This window comes from Vulpes vulpes, chromosome 10 (genome assembly GCF_048418805.1).
Source record: "Vulpes vulpes isolate BD-2025 chromosome 10, VulVul3, whole genome shotgun sequence".
NCBI lineage: Eukaryota > Metazoa > Chordata > Mammalia > Carnivora > Canidae > Vulpes > Vulpes vulpes.
The window spans coordinates 24751875-24770160 of NC_132789.1; the positions used below are offsets into that span (position 1 = coordinate 24751875).

At 53.7% G+C, this 18286-nt stretch overlaps 1 protein-coding gene across 4 annotated transcripts; it reads right to left on the reverse strand.

The window, feature by feature from the left end:
• Positions 1-253: 253 nt before the first annotated feature.
• GAL3ST1 (galactose-3-O-sulfotransferase 1) lies at positions 254-16796 on the reverse strand. Of its 4 annotated transcripts, none has more exons than XM_025985967.2 (4): positions 16486-16637; positions 8441-8515; positions 2473-2612; positions 254-1684 (listed from the first exon to the last, which is right to left on the reverse strand). In XM_025985967.2, the coding sequence occupies exons 3-4, from the start codon at positions 2601-2603 to the stop codon at positions 541-543; spliced, it is 1275 nt and encodes a 424-aa protein (XP_025841752.1). In that variant the 5' UTR covers positions 2604-2612; positions 8441-8515; positions 16486-16637; the 3' UTR covers positions 254-540. The 4 variants fall into 4 exon arrangements, with proteins under 4 accessions (XP_025841752.1, XP_025841753.1, XP_025841751.1 ...); XM_025985968.2 differs by having other exon boundaries at positions 254-1681; positions 16486-16623; XM_025985966.2 differs by lacking the exon at positions 8441-8515 and having other exon boundaries at positions 254-1681; positions 16486-16796.
• Between the last annotated feature and the right edge of the window lie 1490 nt (positions 16797-18286).

Consider the following 18286-nt stretch of genomic DNA (forward strand, 5'->3'; position numbering starts at 1 on the left):
GTTGGAGTAAGTGACCGGTAGAGCCTCAGGATGATCACACAAACGATCTTCCAGGTCTTGGTAGCTCATGGGAGTCCTTCAGCCACACAGGGCTGCAGCATGTAAGGGGTGCTCATCACACCGTGCCTGACACCTCCACTCTGTCCACAGACACACTCAGGCACCCGCCATGCTCTCTTGCGGGCCCTCCTCCCACCATCCTCATCAGTCACCTCCCACCCAGGGCCCCACCAGTCAGCACCACTGAGGCTGATTAACAAAAAACACAACATGAAATTCCTTTACTTCTGAAGTCTCCCCTTTAAGGGGAGGCAGGAAATAGAACATTCTTTTTTGGAGGGAAGGGGATTTAACTCTTTAAAAAGCTATAATTAGTCAAATGCGGACCTCAGGCTCTGTGTGCCAGCGGCCCAGTCCCGGCCGCCTGAGCCCCGGCAGCAGCCCCACCTCACCCCGAGCCGGGGTGGCACCAGGAGGGCCCCTGCCCCGCCCCTCCTCTGCGATCCAGCGGGCAGAGGGGGACTGGCGGCCGGCGGGGTGTCACCACCTCAGAAAGTCCCGGATGAGCTTCCAGAGCTTAGTGACCCACAGATTAACGCCAAGGTCCATCAGGTACTGGATCTCCGGCGTGAGCATGCGACGGCAGAGCTGCGCGTGCCGCTGCCCGATGCTCTTCTTGAGGTTGTAGCCCAGGATGGACTTGGCGCCCAGCGGCTGCCAGGGCTGCATGGCCGAGTCCTGGATGGCGGCGGCGTCCACGGCCCGGCCCCCATCGATGCAGATGCGCCGCATGCGCTCGTTGGCGAGCCGCAGGGCGGCCACCTCGCGGGCCATGCGCTCCCGCCCGAAGGCCTCCACCTTGCGCCAGAAGCTGGCGTTGAAGTGACGGTAGAGGCGGGCGTCCAGCACGTTCCAGGCCGTGGCGCGCCGGTACAGGTCCCCCGAGAGGCGCGGCACGGCCGATGCGCGGCGAGCATTGAGCTTGAAGTAGAGCACGTCCTCCAGCTCCCAGCACAGCAGGTCCTTGAGCAGCACCAGGGACTCGTCGAAGTACTCCTGCAGGAGCACCAGGTGGAAGCGGCGCTCCACCTCCAGGATGTGCTCCTGCACCTGCGGGTTGCCGGGGTCCAGGCCGCTGTCGTAGCCCAGGTCGAAGAAGAGCAGGTTGCGGAGGTAGTGGGCGTTGTAGCCGTTGGGGTCATAGTAGCGGTCTGGGTCCTGCAGGAACTCGGCCAGCTTGTCGCGGCCCGAGAGCTTCCACGTGAAGGGCACCACCGAGCCGAAGTAGTGGAAGGAGGACTCGAAGAGGCGGGCGGGGTCGCGGAGCACCGTGATGAAGGTGGCGTTGGGCGGCACCAGGCCCCGGACCTCGTCGTAGTGGAAGCGCATGTGGTTGCAGATGATGTTGAAGCAGGCCCCGGGCCGGTAGTCCTGCACCAGGCTGCGGGCGAAGAAGGCCGGGTAGTCGAAGTCGTTGCGGCCGTTGGGGAAGGCGAACTTGAGCCCGTGCTTCTGGCCAAAGCGGAACAGGATGTTGAGCAGCGTGCTGCTGGCCGTCTTGTGAGTCTTCATGAACACGATGTTGCGCCGGGGCTGGCACCCTCCCGCAGAGCCGTTGGCCGGGGTCAGCGCCTCTGGCTCACCCGGGGCCGGGGAGCAGGGCGCTGTGCCCTCTGGGGTCCTGCTGTGGAGGGAATGTGGGGAGAGTCTCAGGGGGCTGCCGGGGCCCTCGGGACTTGGAAACCCCAACCAGCACCCTGGTGTCCAAAGATGGGGGTCATTGGCCATGGTGGTAGCAGGGAAGCCAGGACAGGAGGCCCTGATGCTCAGGTGGGTGGTTTGGTCTCTTTGGCCTCACTCTCCTCATCTATGAAATAGGGACAATAACACACCCAATCTGTGGTGTTGGGAGGAGGTCAAAGTGAGACAAGCTCCCTGGTTCTTGTCTCATTCATGGCCACCACATCGTACATTAGCATTAGCTGGGACCACATGAGATTCTGCAGCTCATTGTTTGACCAAATATAGTCAATGATCAGTAGTTTCCTCTAGTTCAATTTAATACCATCACCTAAGAGCACAAACCAGGTCAGGCCTGGGCTGAGCAGCCCCATGAGAAGGTGGGAGAGCCTCATGGTTAGGAGCCAGGCTTGGAGGCAGGCAGATCCCAGTCTGAATCTGGGCCCTGTGCCAGCTGAGTTCTCTTGGACAAGTCACCCCCACCTCCCAGCCCCATTGGAGCCTTAGATGAGGATAATCCCAGCCATGTACACAGGCAGCTTTGATCCTCATGCTCCATGAGGCAGGCTCTGTTATTATGCCCACTTCATAGAGGAAGACACTAAGGCCCAGAGTTACACAGTGACCTCTGCCCTCAGCACAATTTCTGCAGCACAGCATGATGCAGGGTAGTGCACAGGGTGCCCCCTCACCCCAATCCCCACCCCTTGGCCCCCCAGGAGGGCCACTCACGTGGAGGCCAGGCCAGCGTGCAGAGGGGGTACAGCATAGGAGTACAGTAGCAGCAGGAAGCTGGTGAAGAGAGCTCCTAGGACCAGCCCCTTGGCCATGGACACCCAGCGCTTCTTCTGCGGCAGCGGCATCTCAGACACCTGTGGGGATCACAGAGCAGGGAAAGCATTAGACGGCTAGCCCTAGGGAGCCTCTGCTGCTGCCCCAGGCCTGGCGGGGTGGAGGACAGCCTTCAACATTGGGACTGGCCTTTGCCGGCTCTGTGGCCCTCCAGCAAGGTCCACATAGGGACAGAGACAAACACATGAAGAGATACAGCGACAGGGTTGCAGACAGAGATGATGGGCAAAGCCAATGCAGAGAGAGACTGCAGAGTGGGGCAGAAAGAAGGTTCTACTGCTTGGTTCAGTTTTAATTTTTAAGCTAAGGGGTAGAGTGGGTAGCTGGGTGTCACTAGCTTTATCTGTTTTGGGGCTTCATAATGAAATAGGTTTTTTTAAGGATTTTATTTATTTATTTGAGAGAGAGAGAACGAGCAAGAGGGAGGGGCAGAGGGAGAGGGAGTAGCAGACTTCCCACTGAGCAGGAAGCCCGATGTAAGACTTGATCCCAGGACCCCGGGATCATGACCTGAGCTGAAGGCAGACGCTTAACCGATGAGCCACCCAGATGCCCCTGAAATCATTTTCTAAGACAGAAGATCCTCTCCCTGTGCCCTGTCCCTCCAGTCCTGAGATCAGGGCCATTTCCAAGGAGGGGTTAGTGGCCTCCCAGGGCCTGAATCTCTCACCTTTCAAAATCTCAAACCCAACCAGCACCACCTGTTCTCTGTGCCCCCCTTCCAAGCTGCCCAGTGAAGGGCTGAGGCTTCTCATCTGTTTTCACTAGTCTCTGTATCCCTGAGTCTGTAGGGAAGGAGAAAACTGAGGCTTAAAATGAGGAAGGAGAGGGTTCAGGTCACACAGCCCACAAACCTCTACCCACAAACCTTCCTCTCTGATTGCCAGCAGGCAGGGCGCCCAGGTAAATCTGAATTCTAGACAAACAATAAAATTTGTGTAATTTTATTTTTTAAGATTTATTTATTTATTTTAGAGAGTGGGAGCAAAAGCAAGCAAGCCTGGGGAAGGGTGGAAGGAGAGGAAGAGAGAAACTTGAGCAGACTCCTCGGTGAGCTTGGGAGCCCAGTGCAGAACTCGATCTCAAGATCCTGAGATCATGACCAGAGCTGAAACCAAGAGTTAGTCACTCAGCCGACTATGCCACCCAGGTGCCTTTATCTATTTATTTTTAATTTTATTTATTCATTTTAGAGAGAGAGAGAGTCCATGAGCATGGGGAGGGACGGAGAGAGGAAGAGAGAATGTGAAGCAAACTCCATGCTGAGCACGGAGCCCGAGGTGGGGCTCGATCCCACAACCACGAGATCATGACCTGAGCCAAAACCAAGAGTCAGACGCTTAACCAATGAGCCACCCAGGGGGGTGAGCCACTTAGCCCCAAAATTTAATTTTGATATTATGCAGGACATACCAAAAACTATTCAATATTTATCTGAGAATTAAACTGGGTGTCTTTTTTTTTTTTTTTCAGTTTGTTTTGGGTTTGGGGAGAAGTTTTAGGTCCTAGTCTTTTGTTCTAACTGTGGCAACCCTAACAGCAAGGGCCTGATGGAGGCATGGCATGGGAGCCCAGGAGAGAGCTGGGGCTCAGGGTGCCTTCCTATCTCCCCTTAGCTCTAAGATCAGGGCACAAAATTTTCCACTCTGGTTCTGACATGTGCTGCATTGGGACCTTGGGCCTCTGAGGCTATAAGAAGTCATGCAGGCTGCCCCGTGACCACACAACATGGCACGTCCCCACCATCCCTGGGGGAAGAGGCTAAATAGCCTGACTGGAGGAGGACCCCACATACTTCCCTCTGGGAAAGTTACCCAGCAACACCCACTCCGGGCCCCACTTCACCAGCCAGCACCAGTCCCAAGTCTTCTGCTCATTATCTAGAATTTTCTCATCACAGGTAAGGACATGAAGAAGCAGTGTGCCTAGGAAGAAACTATGCATGAGGGGATTTGGCCTCCTTCATGACAAGGATGTATCCCTGTTAATTCTCAAGTGGGCAAGTCAGAGATAAATGAGAAAGGGAGAGGATGTTTCCAGAGGGCAGTTCCTTCTATCAAAGGGGGAAGGCCGAAGTGCTCCAAATTCCAACTATTCTACAGAAACACTTGGGTATAGTCACTCATGTAATGGTGTTCATGGCAGCTTGGTCAGAAATTTAAAAAATTAGAAAAGATCTCAGTTTCCATCAGTGAGAGGCTGTTACACAAACCAAGGCCTATTCCCAGATGGAGTCCTCTGTACCCATTAACAAGACAGAGCTAAGGGGATTGGTTCAAAAACACATCATGATCTATTAATATGAAAAAAGAAAGTTCCAGGGGCACCTGGGTGGCTCAGTGATTGAGCGTCTGCCTTTGGCTCAGGTTGTGATCCTGGGGTCCTAGGATCAAGTTCCACATCGGGCTCCCTACAGGGAGCTTGCTTCTCCCTTAGCCTATGTCTCTGCCTCTCTCTGTGTGTCTCTCATGAATAAATCTTACAAGAAGAAGAAGAAAGAAGAAAGAAGAAAGAAGAAAGAAGAAAGAAGAAGAAGAAGAAAGTTCCAGAATACTAAGGAACTTCCCCAGATCCATATATGTATACATGTAGGCCCAGAAACAACTGGAAGACAGTATTCTAAATTTTAGCAGTAGTATCCTCTGCATAGCTAGGAAAGGGGTATATAAGGGAATATTTTTCTACATTATGTTCTGTAACAACTGCTTTTTAAAAAGGAGTACGTGGGGATCTCTGGGTGGCTCAGCAGTTTAGCACCTGCCTTCGGCCCAGGGCGTGATCCTGGAGTCCTGGGATTGAGTCCCACGTCAGGCTCCCTGCATGGAGCCTGCTTCTCCTATGTCTCTGCCTCTCTCTCTCTCTGTGTCTCTCATGAATAAATTAATACAATCTTTAAAAAAATAAAAAGGGAGTATGTATTTTTTAATTTAAAAAAGGCAATAAAATATTTAATATATATATATATTTAAAGATTCTATTTGTTTATTCATGAGAGACACAGAGAGAGAGGCAGAGACACAGGCAGAGGGAGAAGCAGGCTCCCTATAGGGAGCCCAACGTGGGACTGGGCTAAACCGCTGAGCCACCCGGGCTGCCCTATTTAATATATTTACATGATAGGTCATAAAGAATGCAAGGTAGGGTAAGGTGGCTAGCCAGTCTGGTCATGGAGGGGGAAGTGCTGACCCCAGGGTCTGGAGGCCCCAGTTTCTCATCTGTAAAATAGGGAAGCTGAAATCCACCCCCTCACTGGCTCTTTCAGAAATGGAGTAGACAAAGCAATGAGCACATAATTATCTCTCAAAAGAGCGTTAGCTGTTTCTCTCCTCAGCTCCTAGGACCTGCTCCTGGCCTCAGTCTTTGTCACCCTCAGGGTGGGCTCCCCTGAACTAGGAGTGGCTACTGCCCCTTCCCCAGCACAAACCAGCTCCACACATCCAGTGCCCCAACTGGGCTCCTGCCCCCTGGGGGCCCAGTGGAAAACAGGGCAGAGCCCTGGGTCAGGCCAGAGGCTCAAACTTGGACCCAAACCCTGAGTGGGGCCCAAGACCTCAGATTCTCTGACTTTAAAACAGGGAAGGGGTAAAATCCAGGCCCTCCCCAAATCCCCAGGGCCCCCTCCTGCTCCAGTAGCCTCACTCACCAGGGCACTTTCCGGAAATCTGGGAAGCTGATGGCAGAGGTTCTAGGGTAGAGACCCAGCAGCAGGGGGCAGACCAGCTTCCCAGAACCACCACTCAGGCTCCACCTAGCTGGGCCTGAGACAGCGCCCCCATCCCTCCATCAGGGTTTTGCTCATTCATCTTTTTCCCTCTGCCACTTGGGCTTCCTGAAACCATGCCTGTCCTCAGGTTTCACTGATATATATATATATATATATTTTATTCATGAGAGACAGACAGAGAGAGAGAGAGAGAAAGAGAAAGAGAGAGGCAGAGACACAGGCAAAGGAGAAGCAGGCTCCATGTAGGGAGCCCGATGCGGGACTTGATCCCAGGACTCCAGGATCACGCCCTGAGCCAAAGGTGGCGCTAAACCGCTGAGCCACCCGGGCTGCCCTCAGGTTTCACTTTTGAGTCCCTGCTATGAGCCATGCCTTGGGCAGGGGTTTCTCTAGAGCATCTCACTATTTCTGCTCAGGTATCCTGGCAGGCTGACCCCACTGTCACCCCTAATTTGCAGACGGGAAAAATGAGTTTCCAGGAGGAGATGTGACTTGCCCAGGGTCATTCAGCAAGGCAGGAGGTAGGGCTGGGATTCAAGCCGAAATCTGTTGGCCTCCAATAGGCAGCTTCCAGCTTTGTCCATGGCAGCCCCTCCCTGACATGTCCCAGGCCCTGTCCTAAGCCTGTGGGAAGTGTGTGTGCCATCAAAAGATCCATCACAGGAGTCAACGAGTGGCTAATGGGACTCTGTCCCAGTAGTACAGCAGGCAGCCAGGATGAATAACAGAGAAACACAGGGGACCTAGGTGTCCCGAGGCATTTGGGGCTGGTGGTTCCCTTCCTGCCTGGCCTCTGTGAACTTGAACATGCTGCTCAGCCTCTCAGTCTTAGCCTGCTTATGTGTACAATGAACACACAACATCAAGATCGGGGCAAACAGGGCCCTTGGTGATCACAGGCAGAGTCCCTGGGTAGACCGAGGTCCAGAGATGGGCTGGCTGGCAGCCGGGAGCCTAGCTGAAAGGAATAGTCATGAGACTGAGATTTGAATGAGAGAACGGATGTACACAGGCAGAAATCAATACATATTAATTATTATTATCATCACCATTGAGCAGGGCCCAGTTTCCCAGGCCCAGGCTTGTGGGAGGAGAGATTCCCTCCATGCCCAGCTGCAGGCAAGCCTGAAGGTAACTCATCCCTGAGCTTTCGGAGCCTGGCACCAGATAAATGGTTGATGAATAACCCCCATGACTCTCAGGGCAGAATGTGACCGGGGCTAACACAACTGTGAGAGCCTCGTGTGTGAGTCACACATCTGAGAGCCATCTAGAGCCAGCACCTTGGAGCCAGGGACCTGGGTTTGAAACCCAGTTCTGCTGCTTCCTTTCTGTGTGCCCTAGGCAAGGCTGTGTCATTCTCTGGGTCTCAGTTTCTCCTCCAAAACGTTGATGCCAACTCCCCCTCCCTCCATCACAGGGTGCTGTACAGATTTTCTGTGTCTCACAAGGAAAGCATCCAGTACACGGCTGGCACAGAGCAGACACACAGGGACATGGGCTGCCAACATTATTATTATCATCATGACTGCCCTCCTAGGGTCATGGGCCCTTCGAGGTGTGTGTCCACTGGCCCATGATGGAGGCTTGCAGTCAGCTGACAGCACCAGATCCAAGGCCATGGGGTACCAGGGACAGTTTCAGTGTGGCCTGACCCTCACAGCCTCCAGTCTAGAAGACAGCGCAGCAGGGAGGCTAAGGCTCAGAGAGGGCAGGGCCACCCTCAAGGTCACACAGCATACCAGCAGCAGGCAGAACTAGAACCAGGGTCTTTCCTCCTCTGCCTATGGTGGTGACAGTTCCAGGCACTCAGGGCCGATGGTCCACCCTCCCTAGCCCACCCCATCTATTCTTATCCTTCTTGGATATCATAGCTACATCATGCTCCATCTGTGCTGACAGCTGGCTCCAGGCCAGGCCCAGCAATCCTCCCATTCGGTTGGACCAGCACCCTCTAGAGAACGAAGGAGAAATAGGACTCATCCCCACAGCATGCACGTAGGGAAACCGAGCCCAGGATGGTAAACCTTCCCGTCCTGCAGCATCACTACCAGGCAGGCCTGGGTCCCAGGTGTCCTGCTCTCCCAGGGGCCCCTGGGCAGGGACGGAGAAAGACACACTCACCTTGGGCCGTGGCTGGCAGCCCCCTTCCTCTCCCTGTCTGAGCCCCGTCCGATTCTCAGGCTGCCTCTGCGGTCACTGGGAAACAAGAACGCTCCAATGACACCCAGCAGTATTCTGGCTGGCTCCCTCACGCTCCAGCGGGTGTGAATATTCATGAGTTCCCTCCCTGGGGATAGCAGGTGGCATGTGTCTGTACCCTGCAGGTGCTGCCCTGGCCCTCCGCCAGGGGCACCCTCTGGGTGGTCCCTGAGTATCTCTAGACCTCAGCAGCCAGGCAGCTCCTTCATCCAAGGACTCAGCAAGGTTCCGGGTGTCCTTGCACCAAGGACACAAGCAGCTGCAGAGCCCTGCAGTCCAGGAGAGGCTCAAAGGCCATGGGAATGATGGGGAGGTGAGGGGAGCAGGGAGGCTCATGACTCCTTGAACTGCCCCTCATCTACGTCCCATGGCTCCCCAGGCATTAAGCACCATGATTAGCCCACTCTCCAGGTGAAGAAACCAAGGCTCAGAGAGGTGAACCCACTTGTCCAAGGTCACAGTTAGCAGGGGACAGTCAGAGCCAGGCAGAAATCCAAATGCAGACTTGCCAAATCCCAGCGCTTAATGACACTGACACATAACCAGAGACCAAGGTTTGTCTTAAACCTGTGGAGCCCTGAGAGCAAGCAACTCACCAAGTCCTCCTGGAACAGAGAACCTGACCCGTTCTGGGAGAATCAGTCTGGTGAGACTTCACCTTCCTCAGCTCCAAGCCCTTCATCAGAGGCAGCACAGATCATGCCTATCCTACCTGCATCCTGTGTGACAGATCGGTGCATGGGACACCGGGGACCAGTTTTGAAGGATGCGGGCCCACTGCAGGTGCCAATTCTTCCCAAGGTCTTGGCAAGAAGAGGTAGTTCTAGGGGCCCTATCCTAAACCCCAAGAGCCCTGAGGCTCACTTCAAGCACTGAAATCTCTTGCACCCTCCCTCTTAGCTGGGTACAAGTCTGTCTTTGGGGGATCCCTGGGTGGCGCAGCGGTTTGGCGCCTGCCTTTGGCCCAGGGCGCGATCCTGGAGACCCGGGATCGAATCCCACATCAGGCTCCCGGTGCATGGAGCCTGCTTCTCCCCCTGCCTGTGTCTCTGCCTCTCTCTCTATGACTATCATAAATAAATAAAAAAAAATTAAAAAAAAAAAAGTCTGTCTTTGGGTCTGGGTTCAGCTTTGCCATGAACAAAGGATGCCCAGAAAAGCACCCTCACCTCCTTCCCTTGGGCACAAGGGGCTCTAGGGAACTAAAGTGTCACCATTGGTTAATAGAAATCATTATTGTGACAGTCCTGTATTTATCCCACACTGAGCACTTTCATAGGTTGAGCAGCTGCCAGCTCCTCCCAGGAAGCAGCAGGCATCTGACACTGCTCGACACTTTGCTCTTTCGTCCATGGCCCTACCCAGCCTGGGAGCAGCCCTCAATGCCCCATGAAATACCAGAGTTTAAATAGCCACAGGGAACACCAAGAGTCTATATCTCTCTGGGTACTGGATTGACCTGGGTCACTGAATAGAGTTGTTTTATCTGTTCTGGACTGAGCAAGTTTGAAAACAGATAAATGTATGGGGGTGGGTCCAGGCAGAGTGAATATCAAACTGCAGAGAGGTGGTTTATGAGTGTGGACTTTTGACCAAACAGGGTCTGGTCGCATGCTCATTATGTGCCATGCATCACACAGGCTCATAATCCTTGCCACTGGAGGCGCAGTGACCACCCCTACTTTATAGAGGAAGCAAAGGCTCAAGGATGCAACGTGACAAGCCCAGTGTCACAAGAGGTTAAGGATCTTGGGCAGGAGAGAATAGAATTCAGACTCTTGAACAAAAGGCAAGGTCGTGCATGGGGTGGGAAGGCAGGTTTTTCTAGAGTAGGAAGCATTGATAGCAGAACCTATGCTCCTAGCCCTGCCAGAGGGTTCTCTTCTCAGGATATCAATAGTGATGTCATCTCTGGCTGTTCTTCCACCCCAGAAAAAAAATTAATTATTAAAGCAGTACATGATAACTGTAAAAAAAAAATTCATACAATTACAGAAAAGTGTAAAAAAAAAAAAATGAAAAGAGCTCCATCCCCAGAGCTCATCACCCTTAAAACTTTAGCACAAGCCTCCCCACGTTTTTTTTCTGTCTATACCCATACAGGGGACAGAAGGGGTCTCTTTGGGGTAACACATTTTGTTTTTAACTTGCTCCCCACCCCTCCCACATCAATAGATTGTGGCCATCTTTTTGTGACCACAATGAGTTTTAAATTGATCTGTTCCACAGTTATTTAGGGAGCACCTGCACTGTGCCCAGGACTAGGGTTCATGATTCCTGAGCCAGAGTTCTGGGCTCACAGTCCTGGGGGTGGGAGGACCAAGCCGCTGCAGGTGCAGTGATGGCACGTTGGTGGGACTTGCTGGAACATTAACACCTGATCTAGCCTGGGGGTCAGGAAGAATGTGCTCAGAGAGGCTTCCTGGGCTTAGGGGTCCCTGGTAGCAAAGGTGCTGTGTGTTTTCTGATTTCCAAAAGCAGTTCTCTTTTCTCCCTGAGTACATGGCTAAACTGCATTTCCCATCCTCCCCTGTGGTTCAGTGTCCTCATGTGACTGGACTCTGACCAGTGGAATGTGAGCAGAATAATAGCTATTGATGTTAGGTGTGCAGACCTTTTCTGTGGTCTCCTTTCAAGTATGCTGGATGAATGGGGCCATTTCTGACTATCTGGAGATGGGCAGTGCCCTGAGATGGAAGGAGGCTGGTATTCGCATCACCACTCACCAAACACCCAGTTAAATTTCATGAAAATGACAACTAAACTGCCATTGTGTCAAGCCTTTTGGAATTGGGTCTTCTCTGTTACAGCAACTAATGTTAACTAATGCACTTGTTACCCTGGAATGAGCCAGGCAGAGAAAAAAGCATGTGCAAAGACTCAGGGCAATTGAGAAACTAACAAATGTTCAGCTTGGCTGGAGTTCCCAGTATGTGTGTATGTCAGAGGTTGAGTGTGCAGAGGAGACTAGAGGCACAGCCAGAAAGGGGGCAGGGGCAGGCAGGAGATGGCAGGGTCCTGGGAAGCATGCTAAGGGATTTTCTCTGGATCCTGTGGGCAATGGGGAACCCTGGAAGGTCTTCAGCAGAGAAGTGAGGAGATGGGATTCCCATCAGGCTGCTGGATGGAAAATTGAACTGTAGGGCTGGGAATGACTGGGAGAAGCCAGCAGCCCTTGACAGTGGTTGTTATAGCTGTCCAGGTATGAAATGACCTGGACCAAGAAGGCTGGGAATGAACTGGAACCATCCTGTTCCAGTTCATAGACATAGACATTTGGTGAGTGAGGTGAGGGTGTGGAGGGGTGGGAAGAACCCCTGTTGGGATGACTGGCTGGCTGGGAATGGAGCTAGTTTCTGAGTGGGGGAGGCTAAGAGAAAGATATGTTTAGTTGGCGGTGGGTAACCAATGTCAGCTTCAATTTAGGACAAGTTGAGTCTGGGGGATGTGTGGGACGCTTGTAGAATATGCAAAGAGCAATATGATTCCTTACCTGGAGCACAAGAGGGAGATCTTAGGAGAAAGAGATTGGGAGCCATGGGCACAGAAGTAGAAAGTGAGGTCAGAGGAGCAGATGGAATCAGGAGAGAAAGGGGAAGGAAGGAGAAGAGAGCAGGGAGGGTGAGGATCCCCCAAGGAGATAAAGATAAAAGGCCTCTAAATCCATTGGCTGGGCAGCCCCAATGGCTCAGCTGTTTGGCACCGCCTTCAGCCCTGGGCGTGGTCCTGGAGACCCAGGATGGAGTCTGAGTCCAAGTCCCACGTCAGGCTCTTGCATGGAGCCTGCTTCTCCCTCTGCCTGTATCTCTGCCTCTGTGTGTATGTGTATGTGTGCCTTTCGTGAATAAGTAAATAAAAAATATTTTAAAAATAAATAAATAAATAAATAAATAAATAAATAAAACCATTGGCTGTAGAACATTCTCTGGAACACCACTCCCCATGAACCATTCCCCAACTGACGGGCATCCATGCTGTTTACTCAGTGTGCACACATAGGAACAGGATTCTGGCAGAGTGAAGGGGTAAGGGTGTCCTAGGGCTGTTTCTTATAGCTGGAAGGGAATCTCATGGGGACACTGGAGGAGACTTTTTTTTTTTAAGATTTTATTTATTTATTCATGAGAGACACAGAGAGAGAGGCAGAGACACGGGCAGAGGGAGAAACAGGTTCCATGCAGGAAGCCCAAAGCGGGACTTGATCTGGGGTCTCCAGGATCACACCCTGGGTTGAAGGCAGTGCTAAACCACTGAGCCACCTGGGCTGCCCCTGGAGAAGACTTTTAAAAAATACTTTATGTATTAATTTGAAAGACAGAGAGAGTAAGAGAGAGCACAAGTGGTGGGAAGGGAGAAACAGACTACTATAGACTGATGCAGGGCTTAGTCCCAGGACCCCGGGATCATGACCTGAGTCGAAGGCAGACACTCAACCGACTGACTCACCCAGGCACCCCTGGAGGAGACTTTAAAGCTGGAGCAAAAAGACTGCCTACAGTGCTCAGACTGCACAACTGACAGCAACTGTTACAGTTCTACAGGTGCCCATCCTCAGACCCAGAAATCCCATCTGTGGCAATTTGTTCACAGAAGACAATCTAACAGGAGATGGGTGCAAAAGGGGAAAGAGAAACAACTTAAATGTCCAACAATAGGAGATGGTTAAAAATATTATATGACATTCACTTCATGGTTTATTATATACTCATTTAAATGATGTCCACAATACATAATGTAGTGAAAAAATGTGTATACATACACATATATATGATTTTGTTTTACAAAGAGTCTGTATTACTTAGGGAAAAAATTAAAATGAAAAATAAAGATATTTCCATTTTTGAAAAACTGCAGTCTTGCTGGAGGAGAGACGTGGCTAGTCTGAACCATGTCCTACCCTGCTGGGTGACCATAGCCCTATCTGAGCCTTCAGATGAGTCTTCAGTGGGGAAGAGGCATCAGGGGGCTGGAGCGGAGAAGCTGGGAAGCGTGGGCCACACAGTTAAAGGAAAGGATGGGAAAGGTTGGCCCTCCATCCAGGAGGGTTGGGACAGAGACCTGCAGGTCCCAGAAGCCTCCTCACTCTGCCCCCTCTGGAGTGAGGTGCTGGAGTAGAGATAGGGAGGATCACCCAGGGAGGCCCTTCAGCTGAACCCCAACTTGCTGGCTCACAGGACCACCACTTAACTGTCGGCCCGGACACCTTGCTCCTACTGCCTCCTCTGGCTGGGGGAATGGCTGCCAGCTGGGTCCCAGGTCTAGCAGCCGACTGAGAAGAGGGCAGTGTTCTTTGGTGATTCAGAAGGCATTTTTTGATCTTGCAGGCTTACCCAACTCTACCCTTTCAAATAGCAGCCATACCTAGGGCCTCAACCGACTTCCCAGTGTCATCTGCTAGCTCACAGACAGATGGGAACACTGAAGCTCAGAAACTAGCAGAGAGGGTCTAACTAGCAAAGTCAGAGCTACAAGCAATCTCTTCCCGCTACACCGCCTTGTCTGGGCAAAATCACCACCAGGGCTCAGTTCCCCAAAGTAGCTTGAGAGGGGCAAAAACCCAGGTTAACCAAGAAGTCAGTCATTTCTTTATTAGCTTCAAATTACTGAGAACACCAGAGGTAGTAAGTGGGAATTGGTAATATCATTTGCTGTACCTTCTAACGTGACTGAAATGTTTTTTAAAGGAACATCATGCACTTGTTTGCATGAAAATATGTAACAATATAAAGGTTTTTAAAGGTGCTGAGCCCTTACTATGCACAATGCCCTGGATCTGCCCACCTGCCTCTCCCCTCTAGGAGAGGCTGAGATGCTCTGGCTATGAATTCTGACTCTACAAGTCCCCAGTTGAGTGATCTTGGGCAAGTGACTTCCCTTCTCTGAGCCTCAGCTTCTGAAAAATGGGAATATTTTTGCCTCTCTCATGGGCTTGCTGTGAGGATCAGAGGCATGCAGAGGCCTTTGCTCATACCTCAGATTGTTATCATGACCCTTCTAGACCCACTTGGCAGGAGAAACAGGACCCACCAGTGCAGACTCCTGGAAGGCAACCCTCCTGATCCAAACTCTCACATTTCCCATGCTCCAGACCCAAGTTCCCTAACACCCAGATTTCACATCGAGGGAAACTGAGGCACAGATAGGCAAGGACTTGCCTAAGGTCCCATGGCAAGTCAGGGCACTGCTGGATCAGGTCTAGGAATGCCCATGCCACCTGGAACTGGCAGGTGGGAAAGGTTTCCTCTGGGACCCCAGTTCTTCCCAACCATCACCCCTCACCTGGTAATTCCTCCAGCCCCCAGCCCACTGATCTCCATGGGCACCTCTGCTCACTCCTGCCCTTTCTGTCTAGAGTAGAATAGGGCTCATAAAGGGCATTGTTCTTCACCATATTCCTCACCCAGTCAAAATGAAGCAAGAAGCCCTTCACAAGCCGGCTGCCATGCCTGGAATTCCACCATCTGTGCCTCATTCTCCTAGGTTAATCATTGCCTCTCACCAGGGTGACACCCCGAGTCCCTTGGAGCCCAAAGTGGGGACTGCCAAGGACACACTCCTTTCTTCCTGGGTGACAAGATGGCATCAAACCCATGCTCTCAACAGACCCATGCCCTCTGGACAAGGGGACATGCAGGAAGCAGGCAGGCTTCTTTGTCCACAGGGAGCTTCCTTCAGGCAGGGCTCTGCCCAAGTGAGAAGCTCTGAATGAAGCAGCCCGAGGTAGCAGCTGGGAACAGGGCTCTGTTGTCTCTGCTCCCAGGGTAGCAGCCTGCCCACCCCGAGTGTCAGGCAGAGCTGGGAGCTAGGAAGGCAAGTGGGGGAGGGGTCCTGAGCTAGGGGTTTGGGGCAGCACAAGCAGATCCAAGAGCTTAGGACCCCAGAGCAGCAGACAGGTCTTGAGCAGAGCTCCCATCCTGAGATGCAGGGCTGGGATCTGCATCTGTAGTCAACTCAGCCACCTTTGAATTATGTGTGACCTTGGGCAAGTCACTGAATTGACCTGGTCCTCGGGTTCCCCCTAAGAATAATGGGAATGCTCTCCTTTACAGGACAACGTACAGAGCAGCACTAATAGAGGATGCTCTGGCCCAGGCCTGCCCATGGCCTTACCCTCTCTGGGCCTCAGGTCACCCCTTTGGCAAAGGAAGAGGTTGGATTCTCCCAACTGGACTGTCTTCCTGAGGATTTTCATGGCACCTGTCACCTTGGCAACCCAGGTGATCAGGTGTCAGGCCTGTGGCTCTCTCTCCCTCCCTCCCTCCCTCCCGCTCACTCGTGTGGGTTACTGCAGCCAGATGTGTGATCATCACCTCTCCTGCTCTAGAGGCAGGTGGAAAGAGGGGCACCATTGGGAATAGGCCATAGTCTTGCTCTGTGCTGTGACTGAGGTTGCAGACCAAGCTGGACCCCTTCCTGGGCACCCATCCTGGAAACTCAACTGGCTAGATTTCCTAAGGGCCCTTCCCAGATCTCTCTCCTTGGTGGCCCTGCCCCCTCTGTGGTATAGGACAGGGCCTTCTCCAAGCAGAGGGAATCCATCCCTCCCTCGGGCCCCTAGCCCCTGGTCCGAGGCCACCCACTCCCCTTCTAGGAGATCCCTGCCCTTCCTCCCTCAGGGCTCAGGCTTCTGTGTCCAAGATTAATCATTAATGGACTTCCAGGTCTAGCCCAGCTCCAGCCCCACCCACTCCATGTCCGAGGACTGGGAAAACCCTGGAGAGGGGGCTGTGAGGAAGAAACCAAGGGCAAGGCACACACCAATGCCCCCCTCCCTGCCCCCAGCGGCCCACCCTCCCCGCCCTCCGTCAGCTGCCAGGGGCCCTCAGGCCCTGGAGCAATTGCGGGGCACTCCCAAACCTCTGGGCTGAGTCTGACTCGTGCGGTCCTAGGTCGGAGGTTTGGGCAGTGTGGGCCGCAGCGCCAGGCAGGGCACGAGCAGGCAGTGGGTGCCGACCACCAGGACATACCTTGGCCCCGTTGTCCTCGGGCTTGGCGTGGCTGTTTCGGTCCCGGGCCGCGCCGCCCGGGCGCTCACTAGGCGGCGGGGCGAGCCCGCCCGGGCCCCCGGCTCCACCGGGCCTGGACCATGCTCCCGCCGCCGCCGCGCCACAGTCCCTCCGGCCAGGTGCGGCCGCCGGCCCGGCCCGGCCCAGCCCGTCCCCCGGTGCTGCGGCCAATAGGCGCCCTGGCCCCGGCCTCCTCCCGGCCCCTCCGCGTCCGCCCGGGGCGCACAGAAGCTGCATTCAGCGTCCCAGAGCGCAGCGCCGCGCCCCCGCCGCCGGCTCAACAAGGCGCGTTTGTCTCGGAAGCGCCAACGGGGCCATTGTCCCACCGCTGGACCCTGAGGCTCGGCTGAGCTCCCAGCCCCGGAAGGGGATTCGAGGGTGCCTGGGAAACGGGGTGGCGTGGTGGTGGTGATGAGGGCAGCCCAGCTCTGGGCAAAGGGAGGTGGCTAGGACGAGTTGCTGAACTTTCACTGGGGGCTCTGGGGCCCTGAATATCCAGTATAGCCTCCTGCTCCCGGGTCAATACAAGCTGGAGACGTACATTTCGAGGTCCAAATGTGGGTGAGGGGGATGAAGGGGGGTGTCAGAGTCCCTTGAGGGAAGCTCAGGCAAGGGACCCATCTCCAACCAGTCATGGCACTAGGTGGTCTTGGCTGATCCCATCTCTCCGGGAGTGTCCTTACAACTGCAGAATGCAGGTGCCCCACCAAGGCCCGCCTCTCTTCAGACCCCAGCTCCCTTCCTCACCCCAGGGGAGAACCAAAGACTGGCACAAATGCCGCCCTGGTTTGGGAATGTGCAGCTCCACCTGTGGGCACCTTGAAATCTGCTGGGCACTCAGCAGAGCTTGGGCTGCATCAGAGCCCTGTGGCCCCCGCCATTGCTGGGCAACTCTAGAACGGGGAAAATTCCACACCAGCATGATTGCCAGGGATTTTCCATATCCAATAGGTTCACCCTCCTGTCTTACCCCAGCACCCTTCCACAGCCCCAGGAGGCCTGAGCACCCAGGAAAGCCCAAGTCATCCCCTCGGGCGACCCCGATCCCATTCCTGCCTCTGGAAGCACCTCTACCCCACCCTCAAGAAATGCCAGAGCTTAATGTAGCTCTCTCCACCCACAGCAAGGCCCGGCCAAGACAGTTGTCCTGGGTTCTCTGGTCCCTCACTCCCCAAGGGTGGGCCTGCAGCCACAGCCTGAAAAACTTCTACAGGGGCTAAGCACAATGAGGGGCAGAGGGCCAAGGCCCCCAGGTGCCTAGATTGGGGATACATGGAGCCCAGTTCCAAACCCAGACTCTGCCACCTGGGCGCTGTTCCTGACAGCTCTTGGCCCCCTGTGGAGCTATTTAGAAATCCCTGTCTGATCTGGGGAGCTGAGTGACCACCCTGCACCCTGGTTTCTGGCCCTGGCTCTGCTGTGAGGCATTGGCAGTCTGGGCAGAGGCATGTCTCTCCAGGCCTTGGCAAGGGCACTGTCAGGGTTAAGTAGGAAGCTGTAAGGATGGCCCAGCAAAGGTCACAAGTCAGGCTGCTGACCATGCCCATACTGGGGGTTACTACGTGGTTTGGCCCACAAGCCTACAAGGTAAAGCTAGGTACCCTCAACTCCAGCCCCTACAGGTTCTTCAGGCACTGGCTTCCATATTCTGGGCTCACTCCAGCAGCAAGTTATGATGATCATAGTTGCTATTTACAGAGCACCCTACTTACCTGACTCAATTGAGCCTGCATAACATTGTCACTGAACCCTCTGCACCCAC

Excerpts from the sequence above, each read along its gene's own strand:
- GAL3ST1 (XM_025985965.2), bottom strand. The coding sequence starts at position 16,761 with ATGCAGCTTCTGTGCGCCCCGGGCGGACGCGGAGGGGCCGGGAGGAGG. Across the intron at positions 2,613-16,485 it reads CCGAGGACAACGGGGCCAAG|GTGTCTGAGATGCCGCTGCC; the intron begins GTATGTCCTGGT and ends TGATCCCCACAG. Across the intron at positions 1,685-2,472 it reads CACGCTGGCCTGGCCTCCAC|CAGGACCCCAGAGGGCACAG; the intron begins GTGAGTGGCCCT and ends TTCCCTCCACAG.